The 20,772-nt window shown below is 43.3% G+C and overlaps 1 protein-coding gene across 11 annotated transcripts in view; it reads left to right on the forward strand.

The window, feature by feature from the left end:
- HDAC4 (histone deacetylase 4) overlaps positions 1–20,772 on the forward strand; it is a 1,159,747-nt gene that overhangs the window by 643,899 nt on the left and 495,076 nt on the right. For all 11 annotated transcript variants that reach the window (XM_069225509.1, XM_069225507.1, XM_069225510.1 and 8 more), the window contains one exon: positions 13,421–13,542. In XM_069225509.1, the coding sequence (XP_069081610.1) occupies positions 13,421–13,542 (122 nt within the window). The remainder of the gene's footprint in view (positions 1–13,420; positions 13,543–20,772) is intronic.

A 20,772-nucleotide genomic window follows, 5' to 3' on the forward strand; every position in this document is an offset into this window, starting at 1 on the left:
GTCTAAGGTTTTGCTTAGACACTGTAGGGGCATAGTGCTCATGCACCTATGCCCTCACCTGTGGTATAGTGCACCCTGCCTTAGGGCTGTAAGGCCTGTTAGAGGGGTGACTTACCTATGCCATAGGCAGTGTGAGGTTGGCATGGCACCCTGAGCGGAGTGCCATGTCGACTTAGTCATTTTCTCCCCACCAGCATACAGAAGCTGGCAAGCAGTGTGTCTGTGCTGAGTGAGGGGTCTCTAGGGTGGCATAAGACATGCTACAGCCATTAGAGACCTTCCCTGGCATCAGGGCCCTTGGTACCAGGGGTACCAGTTAAAAGGGACTTACCTGGGTGCCAGGGTTGTGCCAATTGTGGAGACAATGGTACATTTTAGGTGAAAGAACACTGGTGCTGGGGCCTGGTTAGCAGGGTCCCAGCACACTTCTCAGTCAAGTCAGCATCAGTATCAGGCAAAAAGTGGGAGGTAATTGCAACAGGGAGCCATTTCCTTACAGAACTGCTGCAATGTTGTCTATAGAGGGGCACAACATTGGATTGTGCTGCTTTTCCAACACTTTTTCATGAAGGACCCTGCAAGCAGTTTTAGGCAATTGATAAGTAAGCATTGCTCTTGAGCAAACTACTCTCTTCCTGTGTGGAACTCTCCACGCCTGGCCACTCAGCCCTTTTTCTTGCATCCAATGTTATAACCAGATCAGAGTGAAAGTTAAATATTGCTCTCCCATTCGAAGCTTCCCAGTGGGAAAATCACCAAACTGTTTCTGCCTTGACCTCGTCTGAAGAGGGACCACCTTTTGAGTATGTGAACCCCTTCCGAAGATGGGAATCATTTAGGCATTGCAAGGATCTGTAATGAAGTGGGCCCGGGAAATGGCCTGATTGCACACTAGGTGGACCTCCTTTCACCATCCAATCTGGTGTAGGGATGTGCTGGGTTTGTTGAGCATCTTGTGTATGTCATGCTTGATCTTGCTAATTTTCTGCGATGGAGGACTTAAGATCACTTGTGTGGAATCGATCACAATCCCTAAAAATGTGTCTGGGTTGGAAACAGGACTGATTGTGTTTTGTTGTTAACAAACCCCAGGGTCTTTAAGTCTGCCACCAATTGGAGATGCTCAACAATTTCCATTAGTAGAATCTCATCCTGCTACAATTTCAAGCAAATGCCACCTGAACCTGAGGTTTTCCATCATGGACTTAAGGGTCTTGGTGAAGCACTGAGGTGCTCACAATACTCCAGATTGAGGTATTGTCAATTTGAATGTCTGAGGGCCCCCTCTGGAACTGTAGCAATCTGAAATTTGGCAGGTAAATGAGGATAGGCATCCTGTAGAACTAGGCAGACCAGGCAGCTGTTGGACCCCAGGAATGTCCTTTAGGAGGTGTATCCCCTCCATCTTAAAGTTGCGGAACACCAGCCACTCATTGAACTCCCAGAGATTTATGACAGGGCGCTGACCCCATCCCTCTTTTCTACCAGAAACACGTTGCTTATGAATCCATCTGGATGAGACATTGTGGGAGTAATGGCATCTCTGGCCAAAAGGTCTGCTATCTTTGCATTCACTAGGTAGGAGTCATGCTTTAGTATTAGAAAGAAAGGATTGGATCGGGGAGTCGGAAAACTTTGTGAAAACACCTGCACCTTCTGCAGGACCTAGACATCCAAGGGCATTGCTCTCCAACTGGGAAAAACCTGCCAACCTGCTTACTACTCTTGACTACTCTTGACTAGGAAGAAGGGTGAATACTCACTATTATGGGCTCTGTGGTTGTCCCTCTGAAGCTGCCTCTGGATCCTCAGTGGCGCGTGTAGCCTCTGGGGGTGAAGAACCCCGCAAAGAACCCCCCCCAAATCTGGCATGGTCCTGCCACGCCTGCATCCTTGACCTCTAGATTGGGCTTGATAGTGGAACTGGCTGGCCGAGCATTCCCTGCCTCGCCCAAAGCCTTTGGATTGATTATTTGCTTCAAGAAAGGCTGCTCTTTATCTAAGGTGGTAAAGGTCGATGGACACAAGAGCTCCTTAATAAAAAAAATATCCCAGAAAATACCTTCTTGGGCAATTGAACCTGCCTCAGTGATAGCAAGGCCACATAATTTTGGGTCCACCTTGATCAGAAGGAACCTGCGCCTCTCATTAGAGAGAGCGCAGTTTGCGTTGCTGAGAAAAATAACAACACGTTGCGCCCACCGGAGAGGATTTCTGGGACATTGGGGACCCTGATCCCGTGGCCTCTTCGGTCACATCTACGTTTTCTGAGTGGTGGATGATTATATATAGGAGTTTATCCGGGCATTAGAGCCATAAGTGGTCAGTCCCTTTTTTTGCGTTGTGGAGATACCTGGCTAGAAAGGAGGCTATTTTTGCATCTTTTTCTGAGGGTAAGAGCCACTTTACTGTCCAAAGACAGAATTGGCACTCAGCCCATAGGTGGATGAGAATCTTTTTCTAGGTGTTTTCTAGCATGCCTGCCACATATGCGGCTATCGTCTTGGCTGGGACCCATTAGGATGAGCGCAGTGTAGAATTCAAACACACACCCCTGTCTAGCATGTCGGATGTGAGGTTAGTGAAGCTTGTGTTGTGGTGGGTCTCTTTCTGAGTAGGGGTGTCAGAGGAAGGGCACCAGGGTCTATCATTCCTCAAGTCACCTTTTAAATCCCCTTGCAACTCAGGTCCTCCTGCGCCCATAGTATGGGTCCCTGTACCAAGGCCAGTTGTGGTCCTATCCTGAGGGGGAGGTTTGACACAGCATGGCTCTAAAGAGCATATCAAAGGCATCAAGGTCGACTCCACTTTTGTATCACTTTTCACCCCACTTTGGAGGGTGCAGAACCAGACTACCCCGGAGGTTGGGTGACCCTAGAAGGTGCAAGCTGATCTTAAAGCAGTTCTGTGCCATTTGCATAACTTTCTTCTCGAGAGGGCCTTGGTGTCAGACAATGCCTTATAGTACCTTGCAGAACTCATCATCAAAAGGGTTATAGGAGGTGTACTTCTCCATCTTCTGACCTCTGCATTATTGCACGCTTTGAAATTATGTTGGTACTGTGAATTGCTGGTGGGGATCTTCAAAGACATGTATGTTGTTGCTGCCTGGCCCATCGGATATAGAACCACCAATTTAAAGACGGTTGTGCAGAGACTACTTGTACTTTTGATATTTTTTGGTCTGGGCTAGACACAGTTCTTTCTAGGTGTCTTGCCAACCTCAGGTCTGATGGGGACCACCCATGTATATAAGTAGATGCATCTTTCTCACACACTCAGCAACATCTCATGCTTAGGTGCCCTTCTGTTACTATAGAACCCAACAGTACCCCTTAAGGGCAAAACATAACCAACACATGTACAGGCAGGCACTCAAAGGGCATCCAGGAACTTGATGCAAATTGGAGTGCTACATGCCCTTGTGAGTTAAAGACGCACTATAAAAAATATAGAAATTGAATAACTACTCTCTCTCTCCGGATAGTAAAGGGGCTTGCAAGCAGTAGAAATCTATGCATACCTATACAATGCAGTGCAATGCTCATCTAGTAAAATTATCTGCACTACCTTTCAATTCATTTATTTTTATTGCAGGCGTGTTGCTTCCACGTTTGGGTGGTTGACATATGTTTTCAATAAATAAATAAAAAGTGACCACAACACGTGTCATTCCTAATGCCTTTGCCAGTGCTTGTTGCAATAGTATTTATATACCACTGCTTGTCTGCCGACACTGTGAGTACATTCTTCTCATGGGACCCCACCTGTTAGGTGCAGAAACAGCTTGTTTATTAAACATATTTTTATGAGCAGGCCCTCCTGAAAATTAAGTGTTTGATACATGTGTTCAGTTATCATAGTATACCATAACTTTTTATTGTTTACAACACTCAGTTTAAGAGAGTGAGTGTACGAATGACTGACTAAGACTAAACCAAACACACAGTACTGAAAAACTGACTCTGATTTACTGAAGTCTAAGACTGACAGGCTGACTCGTAGATTAAGATGCACTAACATATGCTGAGACCAAGACTGACTACGTTTGACTGATTCAGTGACCCCCAAACTGCCAGAGTCACAGAATGACTAATGCTGAAAACACTAAGATTTACTGGTATTTGGTTGAAATGACTGAAAACAAAGACACTGAAAAGTCAGCCTCAATCAGTGTCGAAGTGACAATGAATGAGAGGGACAGACTCAGTCTGATAGTTATTGAGAGATTGACTGACAGACTAACTGATTGTGAGGATTAACAGTGAATGAGATTGATATCAACTAAGACTGACTGAGAGTCCCTAAGATTGATTGATTGATTGTATGACTGACTGAGGCTGTCTGGCTATGATGACTATCTGCAACACAAAAGAATGATGGACGAAGTGCTGAAACTTTTCAAACACTCACCCCCAGTCACAGATCTGGGTTTAATCCATTGTTCTTTTGCTCACCATGCCACCTCAGTTTGGACCCAGCCATAAGCAAATCCGTCTTGACCCTGTTCCCCATGGGAACAGTCCAGCCCGAACTGCTAGGCCAGGTCCTCCCTGGTCCAGAAACAAGCATCCTGAGACCTGTTTCAGGGTATTACCCTTCATCTGCCAGGCTAGCTTGAATCCAGTGGGTACAGTGAGCATGGGACCCACGTCTTGGCATACCCTTCCCACTTAGGGCAACTTTAGCAACACAAAAGGATGATAGACAGAGTACTGAAATCTTTCAAACACTGGCCACCAGTCGCAGATCTGGGTTTAATTCATTGTTCTCTTGCTCACCACACTACCCCAGTTGACTACCTGAAGGAGACTGAGTGAAACTGACAGACTATTTTCATCCTCCTTGTCTAGTGCATGATGAAAGTCACAGAACCTGCAGGTCTGGCAAAATTTCAAGATGTTTAAAGCATGGACACATTATGTATCAAGTAAGACCCCCATGTGCCAGAGGTGGCTGCCCTTAAGCCAGGTATTGTACCATTTAGTCTAAAGGAGTTAACAATATGTCAAGGATGATTACTGTTACGCTTTGGGTGGCATCTATGTTGTCAGCTGTGTATACCGAATAGGCCAAGAATGTCCATAAAGTGTCAAGAATGGGTGCAATGGTAGGGCTAGTATTATGTGAGGATACCCACCAGTATATCAGGGATTGGAAGGATCGTGCCAGAGCTGGCAACTATAAACATTTGCATATGGCAAGTTGCCCACCAGATGTTATTGGTGATATCAAATTCCAAGGGTTGGCAGAAAGGGAGGGATTTCACATCAGACAAAATGCACATATGTGCAAACTTTGTCAGGACACAACCTCTCCGAGTAAGAGATCAGTAACTACATTGGACGCGAGAATGGTGTTGCACTATGATGTAGAAATAACAAAAGGCGTCAGAAAAGCAAAAAAACAAATTTTGGCAATTACGATTCTGTCAGATTAGACTTAGCCCACTACCAAACAGTCCACAGCAGGATGTGTCTTCTTCTGTCTAATGCATTGATATCAAAATTAAGGAAAGACATTCTAGAAAAATGAAAAGCTCATTAACCGGGGGAAAAGCCATCATACTGCCGTGATGAGAAATTGCCCAGTTTCTGACTTGTGCAAAGTGATTACTTGGAGCTGTATCCACACTTTTCTCCAGTATTGTATCTTTTATAGATTCACATGTGTGAATCTTCCCTGTCGTCATGGTGAGAGTCCAACGGTAAAAGTAATAAAAGCATTGCTAAAGCATTAGCATTAAACTCCATTGAAAAAACAATAGCAGTTAGTAGCCAATTCACATTGCTTTAATACACCCACACTTCAGCCAATCAGAGCAGAGACCCTGAAGCACTCTTCCCCTGCAGAGCCACCATACCTCTGATTTCTTACTGCTCGTTGTGTGTTGGGGAATCTCCCTGAGCGCTGCTCAGTCACAGTGTGTCACTGTTAAACTTTTGACCTGCAGTTTCCAGTTTATCTCTTCAGCTACTACCATCTTCTGAAGTACAGTTTGGAAGTGTGTTTGGCTGTGTTTTTCAGACGTAATGTCGTAGCCTAAAAAAAAAAAAAAAAGGGCTTTGTAGGCCGAGTAAGACTTGCAGAAAACCCAGGCCATGTTCTGAGGATCCAATCAAAGAATGCCTACACTGTCTTTATCCTAACCATCAGCTCAAGAATGCAAGTACTGATTTTTCTGCAAAAACCCTCAGACCGTGAAGGAAGATTACTTCTGTGGCTATGGGAGAAGGAGGCTGTCTCTGCCTCAGGCTCAAAGTGTGAGAAGAAGACTCATACCACCTCTAGAAAAAAGGTGAATCATTGTCTTCTCACAGAGACTCTTAAAAAATCTTAGGTCTCACAGCAGAGAGACTAGTGAGGAGAAAAGAACTAGAAAGGAGTCAGTTGGTTCTTCTCATCAGAGGTTGGATTCAGCACCTCCATCCGCTCCTCATACTCACTTTAAGAAGTCCTTTTTGGGGGGAAAAAATCCACAGCAGATGGCACCATCGATGAGGAACTTAACATTGATGGGCTTCCATGTCACCAGCATTCACACTGTCAATGGTGACTTCAGATACGTTGATGTTCAAGACGACTACGACGACGCATCGTTGATGAAAACTGTGGCAATGACACAGTCATCGACAACAACAAGACTGTCTCAGACGGCAAAGATTTGCCTTCAGACTGGTCACTGTCGACCAGTCTGACGGGGCCACACCCGCTGCTGCACAGTCAACGTAGATTACTCTCAGCGCCATGTCATCGGCGTCAACAACGCCGTAGATGACCCCATCAGTGGCTCCATCATAAGTGCCGCTGTCGACTACTCCGATGACCCCGTCAACGGGAGGAAAAGACACATTGCATGTTCATAGTAAAGGCACAACTTCATCTTTGCCTCAGGACTTTTCCAAAATTCCTCCACTGCTTCCAGCATGTCTTCTGGAGTATCAGGAATCTGAGGATGACGGTATGTTTGGCCCTGCATACAGCCCTTCGCAGTTCAGAGTAAAATGTCAGGATTCAGAGGATAAAGAAGCGGAAGGTGATCAGTCAGCCTACCTAGAAGGCGATTATTCTTTCTCCGATAGGGGCATCCCTCTCAGCAATTTGATAAGTTCCAGGAGTATTATCCCTATGAGGACCAGGTGGATGAGCAGAATCATGTTCAGGAACCTTCTGTCAATATTCTTATCACGCTGGTCACAGACATCGGCATGATGCTAAATGACTATAAAAAAGATTCCCTGATGCCTATCCCTCTCAGCAGCCTCCACCGAGGCAGGAAACCCCTGTCACAATTCACAAAGCATGCCTAGGCCACAGAAAGATAGACCTATACCGCCACCAATATCAATTCAGGATACTTTCCAGGAAAGCGATGATCAACAATTGGAAGAGGGTGAGATTCAGATAAATCCCATTGACCATGATGAGTGGGATGATTATGTTGCACCAATGCCAGCATCTTCTGATTTGCCGCCTGCAGATATTAGCAGTTTTCACGATTTGCTTGACAGAATGTCTAAGCGTTTTGACCTTCTTATGCCAGCTAAGCAAACAGTGTTTCCTCTACAGTTTTAAGGCAGGAACACAATGGACCACTCGGGCCATCCCTATCATAGATTTTATATGGCAGGAAGCCCTAAAGTTGATGGAGACACCGTCTTTGGCTGCTCTCATTCCAAAACTGGACAAGAAGTATAGGGCTCCTGAGATTTCCCCTACATGTCTTATTGGCCATCCCCAACCAGGTTTGGTCATCATGCAAGCTGCTTAGAGGAGAGCAAAAAATCCTTTGTCACCATGCACTGCCCCTCCGGATAAGGAAGGCTGCCAGCTTGACAATATAGGCAAGAGGTTTGCTGCAATGGAAGGTACTTTGACCGGAGCCTCCAATGACATGGCTATACTGGAGAGATACGACTGGCAGATGTAGTCTGACATCTCGTTGCTGCTGGTATATCTCCCTGAGGACAAGAAAAAAGAGGTGAGAGAGATCCTGGCGGAAGGTGAAAAGGCCTCTTTCGAGATCATAGATGTGGCCATGGATATTTATTTCACAGCCTTCAGGCAAATGGATGAAGCGGCGGTAGTGAGGCACCAAGATTGGCTTAGAGCAACTACATTCCGTCCAAAGGTGCAGGTGAAGAAGATACTGGACAATCTGTTCCGACAGAGAGTATCTTTCTAGAAAGCATGTTGATGACACATTGCAGTTGTTCGAGACAGACATGGCTAAGTCGCTGGGAAACTTACAACAGAGGAGTTTCTAGCCCTAAAAAATCTTTCAGAATGCAATATCTTTGAGATTTTGCAGCTGAAGAATAATTACCCAAATGCATACACTAGCACAGTCACTCTCTTTTAAAAGGTGTGTTTCTGTAAGGACATACAAATCCAAGCGGGGGATGATGTCATCCTGCATCCCTTTAATTCCCAGTTGCCACCTGGGCATGACACCTCTTCAAGAACAGCTAGATGCACAGTGGTCACAATCTTGTGGTTCTTTCAAGGACATCATTTTGATAACCCCAGAGCTGAGGTCAATGATGTCCTGGTAGATGGTAAAAGAGAACATCTCTCAGCGTCTACCCTTCATGCCTGTAGCGCCCCAGGTAGTGATGACCACGAATGCTCCATGGAGGGCTGGAGAGCACACCTACAGGATCTGGAGGTCCATGGAAATTGATCCAGTAAGGAACAATGATGTCACATAAATCTACTAGAATTGAAGGCACTCTTTCGAGGTCTTTAGGCCTTTCTTCAGAGGTTAAGGGGGTTCATCAGATCTCGTCAGGACAGACAACACTGCCACCATGTTTTATCTGCAAAAACAGGGGGGAACAAGATCTCAGGTTCTCTCAGTCCAAGCACATCACAACTCAGCCAGAGGCAATTAGAAAGGGTTTTTCAGTCTTGGGGGTATCCTACCCTAGATCTATTCACCTACATACCTCAACACAAAATGGAAGTTCTTCTCTAGCGGGTTTCCTCAGCCAGGCTCTTGGGGGAACACATTCCACTTCTCATGGGTGGGGATGTTTGCTTACGCGCTTCCACTCATTCCAAAGGTCCTACAGAAGATGAAAAGGGAGCTGTGTCTGGTCATTCTAATAGCCCTGGCGTTGGCGAGGCAGTTCTGGTACACTGAGCTTCATCGCCTATCAGAGTGCTCACACATACAGTTCCAGCTGATGGAGGATCTCTTCTCAGTGAACCAAGGCCAGGTTGTTCACCCACAAATTCACACTCTTTTTGTGGACCTGGCTCCTCACCATGTTGAATTCGGAGCTCTAACAATTTCTTATGAATGCAAGCCAATTTTTCAACAGGCTTAAGCGCATTCTACACTCAAATCTTACTCAGCAAAATGGAAACGATTCTGCTCATGGTGAGCTTCTCAATCTTACCATCCTTTCTCATTGACACCTGAGCAGATTCTGCCTCATCTATTATATCTTGCCAAATCAGGCCTTAAACATTCCTCAGTTAAGCTACATCTAGTGTCTGTTTCCAGATACAGACCACATTCTGTTGGCTATTGCATCTCCAGGTGTATAAGATAGATTCAGGCTTTCACCATAAAAGATCATTACCTACAGTTTTTGGAAGGCAGAGTAATTCTGTATATTAATCCTTCAATCAACCCCAAGGTGCCTACAACTTTTCATCTCAATGAACCAGTCATTTTGCCTTCTTTTTTCTCTAATACATCTTCGTCTGTAGAGAGAGCCTTGCTTTTGCTAGACAGTAAGTGTTGTTTGAAGTTCTACTTGCAAAGGACAAGAACTTTCTGAAAGTCAAGTCAATTGCTCATTTCCTTCTCTGCTCCAAGAAACGGTCAAGCATTGATGCAGACTAATATTGCTTGCTGGGTCTCCTCAACTATAGTCTTCGGTCACAAGACTGCTGGATGTCCAGTGGTTACAAAGGTGAAGGCTCACTCAACTCGGAAGGTTGCAACATCATCAGCCCTGTTCCAGGAGTGTCTCTAGGGCGGCGACATGGGCAAATGCCCAGACCTTTACAAAGCATTATTACCAAGTTCAAGAGCTACTGTTATGGTTCCTTCTCGCTATGCTGTAGCTTTCTTGATTTTGTACAATTTCACTGTCTAAGTTTGACTGATCATATGCAAGTTTGTGTCTGATGGTGAGATGGCTCGCTTAGCCCACCACCATTATTCGTTGGATACTGCTGACTAGTCTGATTCAAGCATGTGAATATATAAAAGATACAATACTGGAGAAGAAACAAGTTACTTTACTGTGGTTCTCCAGTATTGATATATTTTATAGATTCACTTGCTACACTCCCTCATCTCCATTCAGGATCACCAATTGTATACCTCTATTACTTTATTTACACTTGTCCTCGAAATCTGAGGTATGGTGGCTCTGCATGGAAGGAGTGCTTTAGGGTCTCTGCTCTGATTGGCTGAGGTTTGGGTGTATTAAATCATTAAGAATTGGCTACTAACTGCTATTGTTTTTTCAGTGGAGTTTAATGGTAATGCTTTAGCACTGCTTTTATTGCTGTAACTGTGGGACTCCCAACATGACGACAGGGAAGAGTCAAGCATGTGAATCTATAAAAGATATCAATACTGGAGAACCACAGTGTGTAGGTAAGTAACTTGTTTCTTATTAGGCACTACTGTTCTCAATTCCAGGAAAGCCACCCCGATGTTTAAGACGACTTAGTGAATCTAGTTTTCTTATTCCAATGGTACTCTTATTGATGCTGCTGCTGTCATTGGTAATGAGCATGTGATTCTGTACAGCCTCAGACTATCAATGAAAGTCCAATGATAAAAAATGAAAAACTTAACTAATTGTAATCCTAATTCTCCATCAGGGGAATCTTTATTGAATTATTTGATTTTTCTTGTTCAGAGGGCTCTGTAATCCTTCTTTCATAAAAAAGAACTGAGACAAACTGCCAGTACAAGGCACTGTGAAACTAAAGCTTTGTTGCTCAACTTTAAAGGCACTCTGTTAACTTTTTCAGCTTGCCCAAGCTGTTGCCTTTCTAGCATCAAGCACCTTTATTTCTACTCTTTTTCCATCAGCTTAAGATCTCATTTGATGGATCAGCATACTGTATCTCTTTTGCAGTTAGCTTGTTTAAAAACAAAAAAATGAAATGAAAGTCAATTAATGCAGCACATACACATATTTATGTACTTTTTTTAAAAGAGCTTTTTGTCTCTATTAAAAGTGCCCCAGTAGCAAACTTAAGTGCCTATGACTTCATAGGAGATTTCCATTATGTAGAACTAGGATTAAAAGACCTGTGTCCAGCTCTGCATTAAATTCATCAGTTACCTGAGTTATATTAGTATACCCACATACGTATATGCAGTAGGTGCTGTAACCCCGAAACAACCTTAAAACTGGCCTGCTTGTGATTAATAAATTAAGACAAACCATCACACTGTAGAGTTTCTTTCTACATTTCCCTTTGGCAGAATTTTAAAAAGTGTATATTTACCCAGAGTCATTTGTAGGTCTTTTTTGAGACATTGCAGTTGATGTAGCTTGTGAGACATTTTACTTACTTACAGGGGCTTAGTGCCCACTCATTCCTTACCATTCATTGGCTTTATACCCACTCATTTACTTACTTCTCTTTCGTCTGCATGTGCCGACTTGTCTTCCTTTAATTGTGTTTGGCCCTCTCTCAGAGCATGGCCCAAGTACTGCTTTCTTGCCCAGTGTCCTTCCACTTCATGGACTTTTGATTTTCTTCATGTGTAAGCATTCCATAAGACTGCCTGTGCTTTCACTGGTCAATATGCTGCTTGGCCCTGCTTGCCCTCTCCCATCCTCCCTCCCCCTGTTATTCGTTTTTCTTGCCCTCTCCCATCGTCCATCCATTGTCCCTCGTGTTGCTTACCCCCTCTGGCCCTCCTTGCTGGCACCACCTTAACCCTCTGTTCAAAATTCAGCTGTGGCCTCCTGCCATGTTGCCCCTTATGCCAGCCTGCCTACTTCGTCCCTCTTACTTGCTTGCCCGCTTCCCACCCGTGTTGTTGCTTGCCCCATCATGTCCTGACAGAAAAAAAATGATAAGCTAATCAGCTCTTCTTAAGCGAGGCCTATTAGACTTTGTCATGCTTTTTAGCTGTGTTGACAAAGCCAGTACCTTCCTTGAAGGCAAGATCTGTTGGCTTTGCCAGTGCTTGCTGGAGGTGTGGCGAGGATAGTCTTAGTTATTTCTTTAAAATACCTCATTGTAAAGGAATTTGGAGCTTCTGTGTTAAACAATAAAGATTCACAGAAATAAGATAATGGAGATTAGGAAAAAATGATGTCAAAGGTAAAAAAGGATAGTTATTGGCAGTTGTGGTCCTGCTTGTATTTAAACACACATGACACCAATTGGCATTGACAGTGCTTGTTTTCATATCCCCGTCATTGGCTTACGTTAACAATAGATAATGCTCTATCGTTCCGCCCGCAGTAAGCACTGTGTGGTTGCAATGCTGGTTATTGTTTGGATAGCGCCTTTGCGCCAAAATAACTTTTGCACCCTTGCTACTGCTGGTGAATGAAATGAGGCCGCAGGAAGCCCCCGTCATGTTCACAGGTCAGTCCCTGGCTGTTTATGGGTGGGGTGGTTGTGTTCATTGGAGTAGGATATGAGACAGAGCTGGAAGGGCATGGAAGGAGGCTAATTGACTGATAAAAACAGCGCATGTAGCATGTTAACTAATTATTAAAAACACTTAACCGAATCACTGGAGCCATGTGAGAAGGGTGCTGCTGTTTGTGCGACAATAATGCAGACAGCAACATGTGCCTCTTTGAAGATGGGATCCTGGGTTGTGCCCAACTCACCCATGCCAAAAGCTGTACTTGTTAGTCTGGACTGGCCTGCTAACTGTGCGAGTGCGGAAGGGCCTGGCAGTGAGAAGGTCTCTGCAAAGCAACCTGCCGTCGCCACCTTCTTTGCTCACTCTTATGCAGCCAGAATGTGGTTATTTAACAGCAGTTCAATCCAGGACTCCCGCGTTTTGTAACTGCTCCTTCTAAAACATGCAGTGCTGCAGGCTCAGCAGTAAGCCCACTCTTGCAGAGGAGCAACAGCCATCACATAGAGCCCACATACAGTAGGCACTAAAAATTAAAGTAATGCATGTTAGATATTTTATATTTAAAATAGCAACAATGCACATCTCCTAGATCTCACTGTGCAAAAATATATGCTGGTCAGGGAGCACTCACATAGTGAATTCATACAGAACAATATGAAGTCACACACATAAACACACATATAGGACAGACTGAGAACATGCAGAACACTTCTACCATCTGGTTGATTGGCCGATGCAGAGTTCAGCTTGGTTCCTTGCAATTCTTTCTAACTGGTTTTCTCATGTTTTTCTGTATTTTGCATTCCGTTTTTCCCTTTGTTTCCACAGGAAGACTCAACACAGTTCTTTGGACCAAAGCTCACCTCCGCAGGGTGGTCTCTCACCCTCTTACAATCATCCCGTGCTTGGCATGTATGATTCTAAGGATGACTTCCCTCTTCGAAAGACAGGTGAGTTTTCTTATGTTCTGCCAATTTTCTGCTTAAAATGGAAAGGATAGACAAAACCACAGGTACTCAAAGAGGTTGGTTGGCCGCTCATTACTTTTATGGACCTACTATACTTTCTTTTGCCCAGTTTCTAAACCAAGTCTAATAGAGAACGAGAGTAACAGTTGAATATGTCAGTGCATGCCAAATTTACATTTTTGAGTTTCCAAGTTCATTGGATCTTAATTGCTCTTCTCAGTAGGGTTTCCAGCGATGGCCATTTTCGTTAGGTATTACTTGAGACTTCAGCTCGGGTCTTACCAAACTAAACTCCATTTCCAACCAGATGGGCAGCATCACATGGAATTCTCCACCTTTCCTTGTCAGCAAGGACATTGGGTATCCAAATTGTGACCGATTTTAGGGCCCAATGAGTCAAGAAACAGGTTGCACATTGTGCACCAGATTTTTGCGAACTCTATCTAATTTTGATATATAATCTACATATTTCTATACAGATCTTCAAGCTCTCTCTGATCACCTCCATCACCTGGCTTTTTTCCTGACAAACTGGTTCTTCAGATGCTTTCCTCCATCCAGCCAAAGGTGGTTACCCGTTTTCATGTTGATAAGAGCATCACGCTGCCTACATTTTTTGCTTCACCTCATTTTTCTAAGGAGGAGGAGAGCCTCCTTCTCCTGGACCCAAAGAGAACTCTTTCTTTCTAAATCGATTGCACCAATAAAAAATAAAAAATCCCATTAAACGCTGCACAGTGGTTCAGCATTGATTTTATCGTGGCTTCACATTTTTGATGTGGAAATAGTTACAAAAGAAACTGATGCCAGTGCATTGGGGTGGCGCGGATATAGGCACTGTGACATCACTTCCGATGTGAATGATGTCCACGTCAAAGCTGATCGACACCACCTATTGGAACACTGAGGTACTGTTGGGGATTTTCTGGATGCAGTCTGACACCTGTGGAATATTCTAAAGTGAAGAATTTGTGGTTAGAGTAGTCTACCCGAAAGAAAAAAAAAAATACTAAAGATAAGTAGATTGGTGTGCAGGGAAATGTTATGACAGATGCCATAGGTCTGGCCTCTTTATTATGAAAAGTTAGGCCTGGCTCATTGTCAAAACATATGGTAAATCCAGTGGGCCTTTAACAGAGGATTTTCACATTGTTAGAGGCTGCTAAACTGTATTTTGTTACAAGTAATCTCACAGATTACCATAGAAGGTTCGGGTTTTTATGTTAGGTCCCTACTTGGGCAAACCCTGGGAGTAGAATCTCACTGCTGTGATTCTTGTTAGTCCTTGTTTGAGAGGGTTTGTATATTGTTTTGCCAGCCATAATTTTGTACATATTTGTAATTTTATAAATGTTTGCCTGATTATTGCTAATTTATGTGCTCTTCAGTAAGTCTGTGTTTTTTATTAATAATGGCAAAAAGCATATTGGTACACTGGGAAAAGTTATGCCTTATTTCTTAGGTGTTCCTGTTATGACAAGGCAAGTAGGCTTTATGTATTGTGAGAAATATATGTTAAAGGTAAATGGCTATTAAGGATGTTAAAGCCCTTAACCTGGTATATTATTACGTGGAATGTCGCAGATTACCATAGTATGCAAGGGCTTTGGTGTTGGTGACCTACCCGAACAAGCCATGGCGATAGAGAATTTGCTCTGTTGTAATCCTTATTAAAGTCTTTAAGTAGAGATTTTATATTGTTTTGACAACTCTTTTGTATGCATCTGTGCATTTATCAAGGTATAGCTGATGGTTGCTTTGTGGGAATGCCCATGACCAACATAGTATGTCAGAGTTTATGGTGACGAGCCAATGATAAAGGTTATAGGCCTGATTGTTTTTAATGAAAAAATTACAATAAAGACCATAGGTCCGTCATATTGCTTGTGAAAAGCATATGTTGAAGTCAACAGGCATTTAAGGGTAGATTTTAGTACTTTGTAGTAAATCCTACAGAGGTATTAAATTACATAAAATGTCTCAGATTACTTTTGCAGGGAAGGGTTATAATTTTGATACTTCCTCAGACAGACCTTAGAGAGACAAGATCTGTATTGTAATATTTCTTGCTGGAATTTCTTGCATTTGTCTGTCGTATACACTCTTCTTCCATCACTGACAGCGCACTGAACGTGGTAGTGGTTCAGTCCTCATTAGTGATTGACCGCCTTGCCCTATAAATTACAACATTTTCTGATCACATATACATCCACCTTAAAATGAGTATGCTTCATTGTCAGGAATGGCTGGGCAGTCCTTTCATTTTCAATTCTTTTTTCTTATTGTTCCTCTTTAATTTCTTTGCTTCTCTTCAGTTTATCTTATTTCTTAAGAGAATACTACAGATCTCAAGGCATTGCTAATGAATGCCTTGCTTGCTGCTCATTTCCTCTGCAGTGTGCTGCATCCCATGTGGCTTCTTCCTCTAAACCAGGAGACCAATATGGAATTCTTTTGTCCATAGCGTATCAAGGTTTACCATTCCAAGTTGGCCCACTCGTTTGCTCTAAATGTGGCACCCATTTTGGAACTTTCAAACAACTCTAGACCTTTTACAATACTTCTGCAAGACAGATGTTCACTGCTGTGTTTAGTTTTGTTACTGTTTTGTTTTTTTCTACATGTATTCTTTTAATTTATCCTACATATTTTGTTGAGATTGTTTGTTTTATTGCAGTTACATCAGAGGAGAATGCAGGAATGAGTCAGTGGATGGGTGCATGGGGCATATTATTGCAAAGACAGCTGACAGATCACATGTTTGATGACCTATTGAGTGCCTAAACCATAAATGATACAATATGGACGCTCATTCATAAGCCAGCTCTATTGGCATTTACAGTTCTTGTTTTTGTAGTTTTTGCTGTTTTAACTAACTTGCAGCTTGGGGTGAAAACAGGTGTAAAATCCACTTGTTGAACCTAGAAAGCTATACACTTTTTAACATATTTCGGCATTGGGTCATTTGTCTAGATTGCTTATGGTTTTCCAAAGGAATCTAATTCTTGAAATCAAAATGTAATGGTCTACCGCCCAGCATTCCCACACTTCTCTTGCTACAATAGTTACCTTCTTGTGTGACTCTGCGTAGTGCCTGGGTACAACAGGCCCTAAAATGCAATGTGGAGACATCAACATTCTCTTTTTAAAAATGACCGGTTTTGGCCAGGGGAATGGCTGTGGTATTTGGGCCTGGGCTTGACCTCCACCCAGGAGACTTACTAAACACAGCACAGACATTTTTTTAAACTGGACACCCTGGGGAGTGTGCCCTACGTGGCTCCCAAAAAATGTCCTTATGGAAAATGCCCTGCAAACATCAAACTTTGCCTAAAATCTCAAATCTTTTACACATTTCCATAAGGGAAAGTTCTGGAACCTGTCACAGATTTACACATTTCCTACCACCCAACATAGCCACACTTCTCGCAATAAAATCCTCTCTCACTTGTGTGGCTGATGTAGCGCAAGTGACGGAACGGATCAAACCAGTGATCCTGCAAGTTGAAAGTGTGTCTGTTGTGTGTACTAGGCCCAGTCTTTCAAGTGAGGTACCATTTTTATTGAAAGGAGTGTAGAGACGCTGTACCCTGGGAGAAATACCTCTCTCCCCCAGAAGACAATGTCTAGTGGGATGGATTCCTTCTTGAATATCATGTGTACAGTGTCATCCAAAAGCAGGAATTAACTAGTGAGCTAGAGCACTGGAAAAACGAACATTGCTTCCTTTCTATTGCTGCCTCTTCTGTGCTGATCGGTGCTTGTGAGGGGTGGAGGGGTGCAGCAAAGATATGCTCCGTCCAAGGCACCAATCAAAAGCGAAACATACTGTTCCATGAGCTCAGCAATGCTTTCACTTTTTCTCTGTAACCTCAGTGTGCTATGCTCGCTGGCATTACAGCAGCATGGGTAGGTGGACCAGAGGTATCCAGTTCAGGATGGGTACTGCATTAGTCGCAGCTGAGGAGAGAGACACCCATAGGTAAACCCACAAGTAAATCAGTTAGAGAGGAAAGTGCCCCAGCTGGAGCCTGAACAGGTAGGTAAACAAAGACAAGAGTGTAATGTTGGCCCTCAAGCAGACCCTCTACCACCACATATCGCCCCTGAGGATCTAGCTGTGATTGGGAAATTGTCATAGGGAGACCCCTCTATAGAAGGATAGCCACTCTCCACAATCCCAGGGTTAAACCCTGCCTGGATAACTCTATTGTATCCAAATCGACGAAGAATGGGACAATGTGACTCCAGCAGATAGGTCTCTTGAAGCATGAGGACCTCCTGTTGAAAGAGCTTGGCAAAACGCAGACCTGAAGTACGTTTAATGCGGTCCAGTAGGCCATACACGTTCCAGGACATCATCTTAAAGGAGGGCATGGTTTGCTACAATGGCCATAGGGAAGGGCTCAAATGGGAGCCCAGGACAGAGTGTGCACACATAATCGTGAGGCGAAGTGCAACTGTGAAGCAAAAACTGTGACATTTTAAACAAAACCGTAAACCATACACCAAATTCTCCCAGATAATAATTCCACCTCTGAAGCACCTGTTGCCCTTGCTGCCCCTCAACAGAGGTGAAGAAACAACACTGATAAAAATAAAGAGCAAAAAAGAGAGCATATGAGTGCAAAGACTTCTTATGTGCAGAGTAAGGCAAAGGAAAAGCAACATAGTCCATAGCCGGCAGAGCCGGGGCAGACAGTGGGGCCTTGTCCTTCCACATGGTGAAGAGAGCAACATCCGGCTCTTGGAGCATTGCTGAATAGGCGATCTTCACCTGGGCCGCTTACCAGGTGGCAGCAGGTGCAGCTGGAGTGTAACTACTTATTTTCTTACGAAGCAAATTTGCCTTTTTTTTACTGAGATTAGCTGTCCCCAAAATTGCCAATTCTAGTGAGTTGAGCTTCCTGTCTACACTTTGGTGGGAACTGCAATGTATTAACATGTTGATGTCTTTTCCTTGAAGCATTTCGTTGAATAACTGTGTAGATAGCTCTTGTCTACTATCTGTAACGTTTATGAATTTAAACAAAGCCTTGATAAAAAATAGTCTATTTTATTCTATTACCTCAAATAAAAATTTTCTTTATCCATTATGTTAATATTAGTCTATTTTTTTTTTAAATTTAAACTTTGCTCGAGGGTATCGAAACAGCAGCTACAAATGTTTTCAAGTCTTTACATACTGTGAAAACATTGCTTGAATTTGCAGAATTCCTGTGACCAATGAGTTTACTACTTGGGTTGTTATGGTAATGATGGTCTGTGCTGTCTGTTGCCGTACATCCCTGTGAACACTGAGGCCCAGAACCGGCCTCAAAGTAAAACGTAAGGTATTTTACTTAGTTTGCTCCTGATCTGTTTGAGGCATTTTTCATCTGGGAAATTAGGGTTAATTGTTCTGCAAAGATTTGACACAATTGTGGTCACTAGTTACACAAGGTCACACCACGACTGATGAGCTAGGAAAGTTCACCTTGTTCCACAAGAGAAGGTAGGGGTTTTGCCAAAGAGCACCCATGGTAGATGCTTTTTGACAAGCACATTTGAGACAAGCGGTGATAGTCTTCATATCGGTCTCTCTTGGGTTTTCCTGCTACCCAGCTCCTTAAGGAATGATAACAAAGGTCCTGCTACTCCCTTTACCACCATGCCTGCTGTTGCCAACATAATTATGAAAAAGTTATACCACAGATGCTTGGAGCATGCCTGACGGTTTACTGTTTCAGTGAGGTCCGCACTTATGATTTGGGGGGTGGGGTGGAATTCATGGGTATGATTTGCGCACACACGTACAATCGTTTGCCACAAGTCAAGGATTCTTTTGTCTTGGGTGTGGTTCAAGACACCTGGGGCATCCACACATATCAGAACCCCATCTCCAGCTTAATTCTGTAAGTGATTTAGGACTGTGTAACGCAGTGTTTCGAAACAGAAGCTCCTGTATATTATTGGTATATACCCTGTTTCGTAAGAATTCGCACATTTGGCAGGTAGGGAGATATAGGACCTCGCCGTTTAGGTCACAAATGAAACTGATGACAAACCAGATCACCTGTTCCTTATGTGGAAAATCACATCTGTTCTTCAGTCATTTCTTCCTAACATTTGCTGTCATCCAAAGCCTACTTTTGTCCTTAGAAGTGTGGTCACAATAACATTTGTCATCTCTTGTTCTTACAAGAATGCATGGTATTGCTTTTCATTCTTAAAGGCTTCACACCTTTTAATTCTGCAAATGAGATAGCCTGTGAATGTTTGATTATTTTATGCAACATTTCCTGTAAGCACCAGCAGATGGCACTTATTTAAATTCTACTCTTGAATGACATTTCAGTGATTACCTGGACAGGCTTGTATTTGCTAGGGGCAAATCCCTTCAGTCTTATTAGAGGTTCCAGCTTAATTCAGACCACCACGCCAAATGGAGATGTTCTTCCTTGTAAGAAATCATTTTTCAAGCCCTGTTTATTATTATGGAATAGATCACATCAGAAAATATAGCCCAATCCTTATGATCATTGTTTCAGCATGTCTGACCGTATCATTAGACCCATTTTTTCAGCATACCAGATCATATCTCTATATCCTTAGGGCTATATGCTGGGTATGGAATTGTGGCAGATCTGACCTCAATGCCTGTTAGGTCTATTACTTTGAACGTGGTGAGAATCAACACCCACCTCCGATTGCTGCAAAAATGTCTGCATGGCAAGGGTAGTCTGCGGGAGTTCTCTCTCAACAGTGGTGTAGCAAGGTTGCCATGGGCCCTAATGCAAGTAAAGACAATAGGCTACCTTGTGCTTTGATTAGGTAGTAAAAAATACAACTGCATTTGGAATGTAGTGGGCCCCTAGTACCACAGTAGCCCATGCCACTGCAGCCCCATGCCAATGCTCTGTATGCATCAGTGTTAGCTGAATTTCTACCTCAATGTACTTTTTCATCCTCTAATACACCTACTAAATATCTTCAACCCCTTCCTCTCTTGCTTGTTCTCTGTATGATGTCTTTCATTTCTCCTTGCTCACCTTCTGTCGGTCCACTTCCCATCCCCTCCCTATTCTCCATTGATATTTCCATTCCCACAGTACCTCTCCCTAGCTTTCTCTCTCTTTTCTCCAGTCTCCTATACAGAACCGCTGTACCTTGTGTATATTAACTTCCCAATACTCTTAGCTATTCTTCCAATAGGTCTTTATCCTTCCTTGA

This window comes from Pleurodeles waltl, chromosome 3_1, assembly GCF_031143425.1.
Source record: "Pleurodeles waltl isolate 20211129_DDA chromosome 3_1, aPleWal1.hap1.20221129, whole genome shotgun sequence".
Classification (NCBI taxonomy): domain Eukaryota; kingdom Metazoa; phylum Chordata; class Amphibia; order Caudata; family Salamandridae; genus Pleurodeles; species Pleurodeles waltl.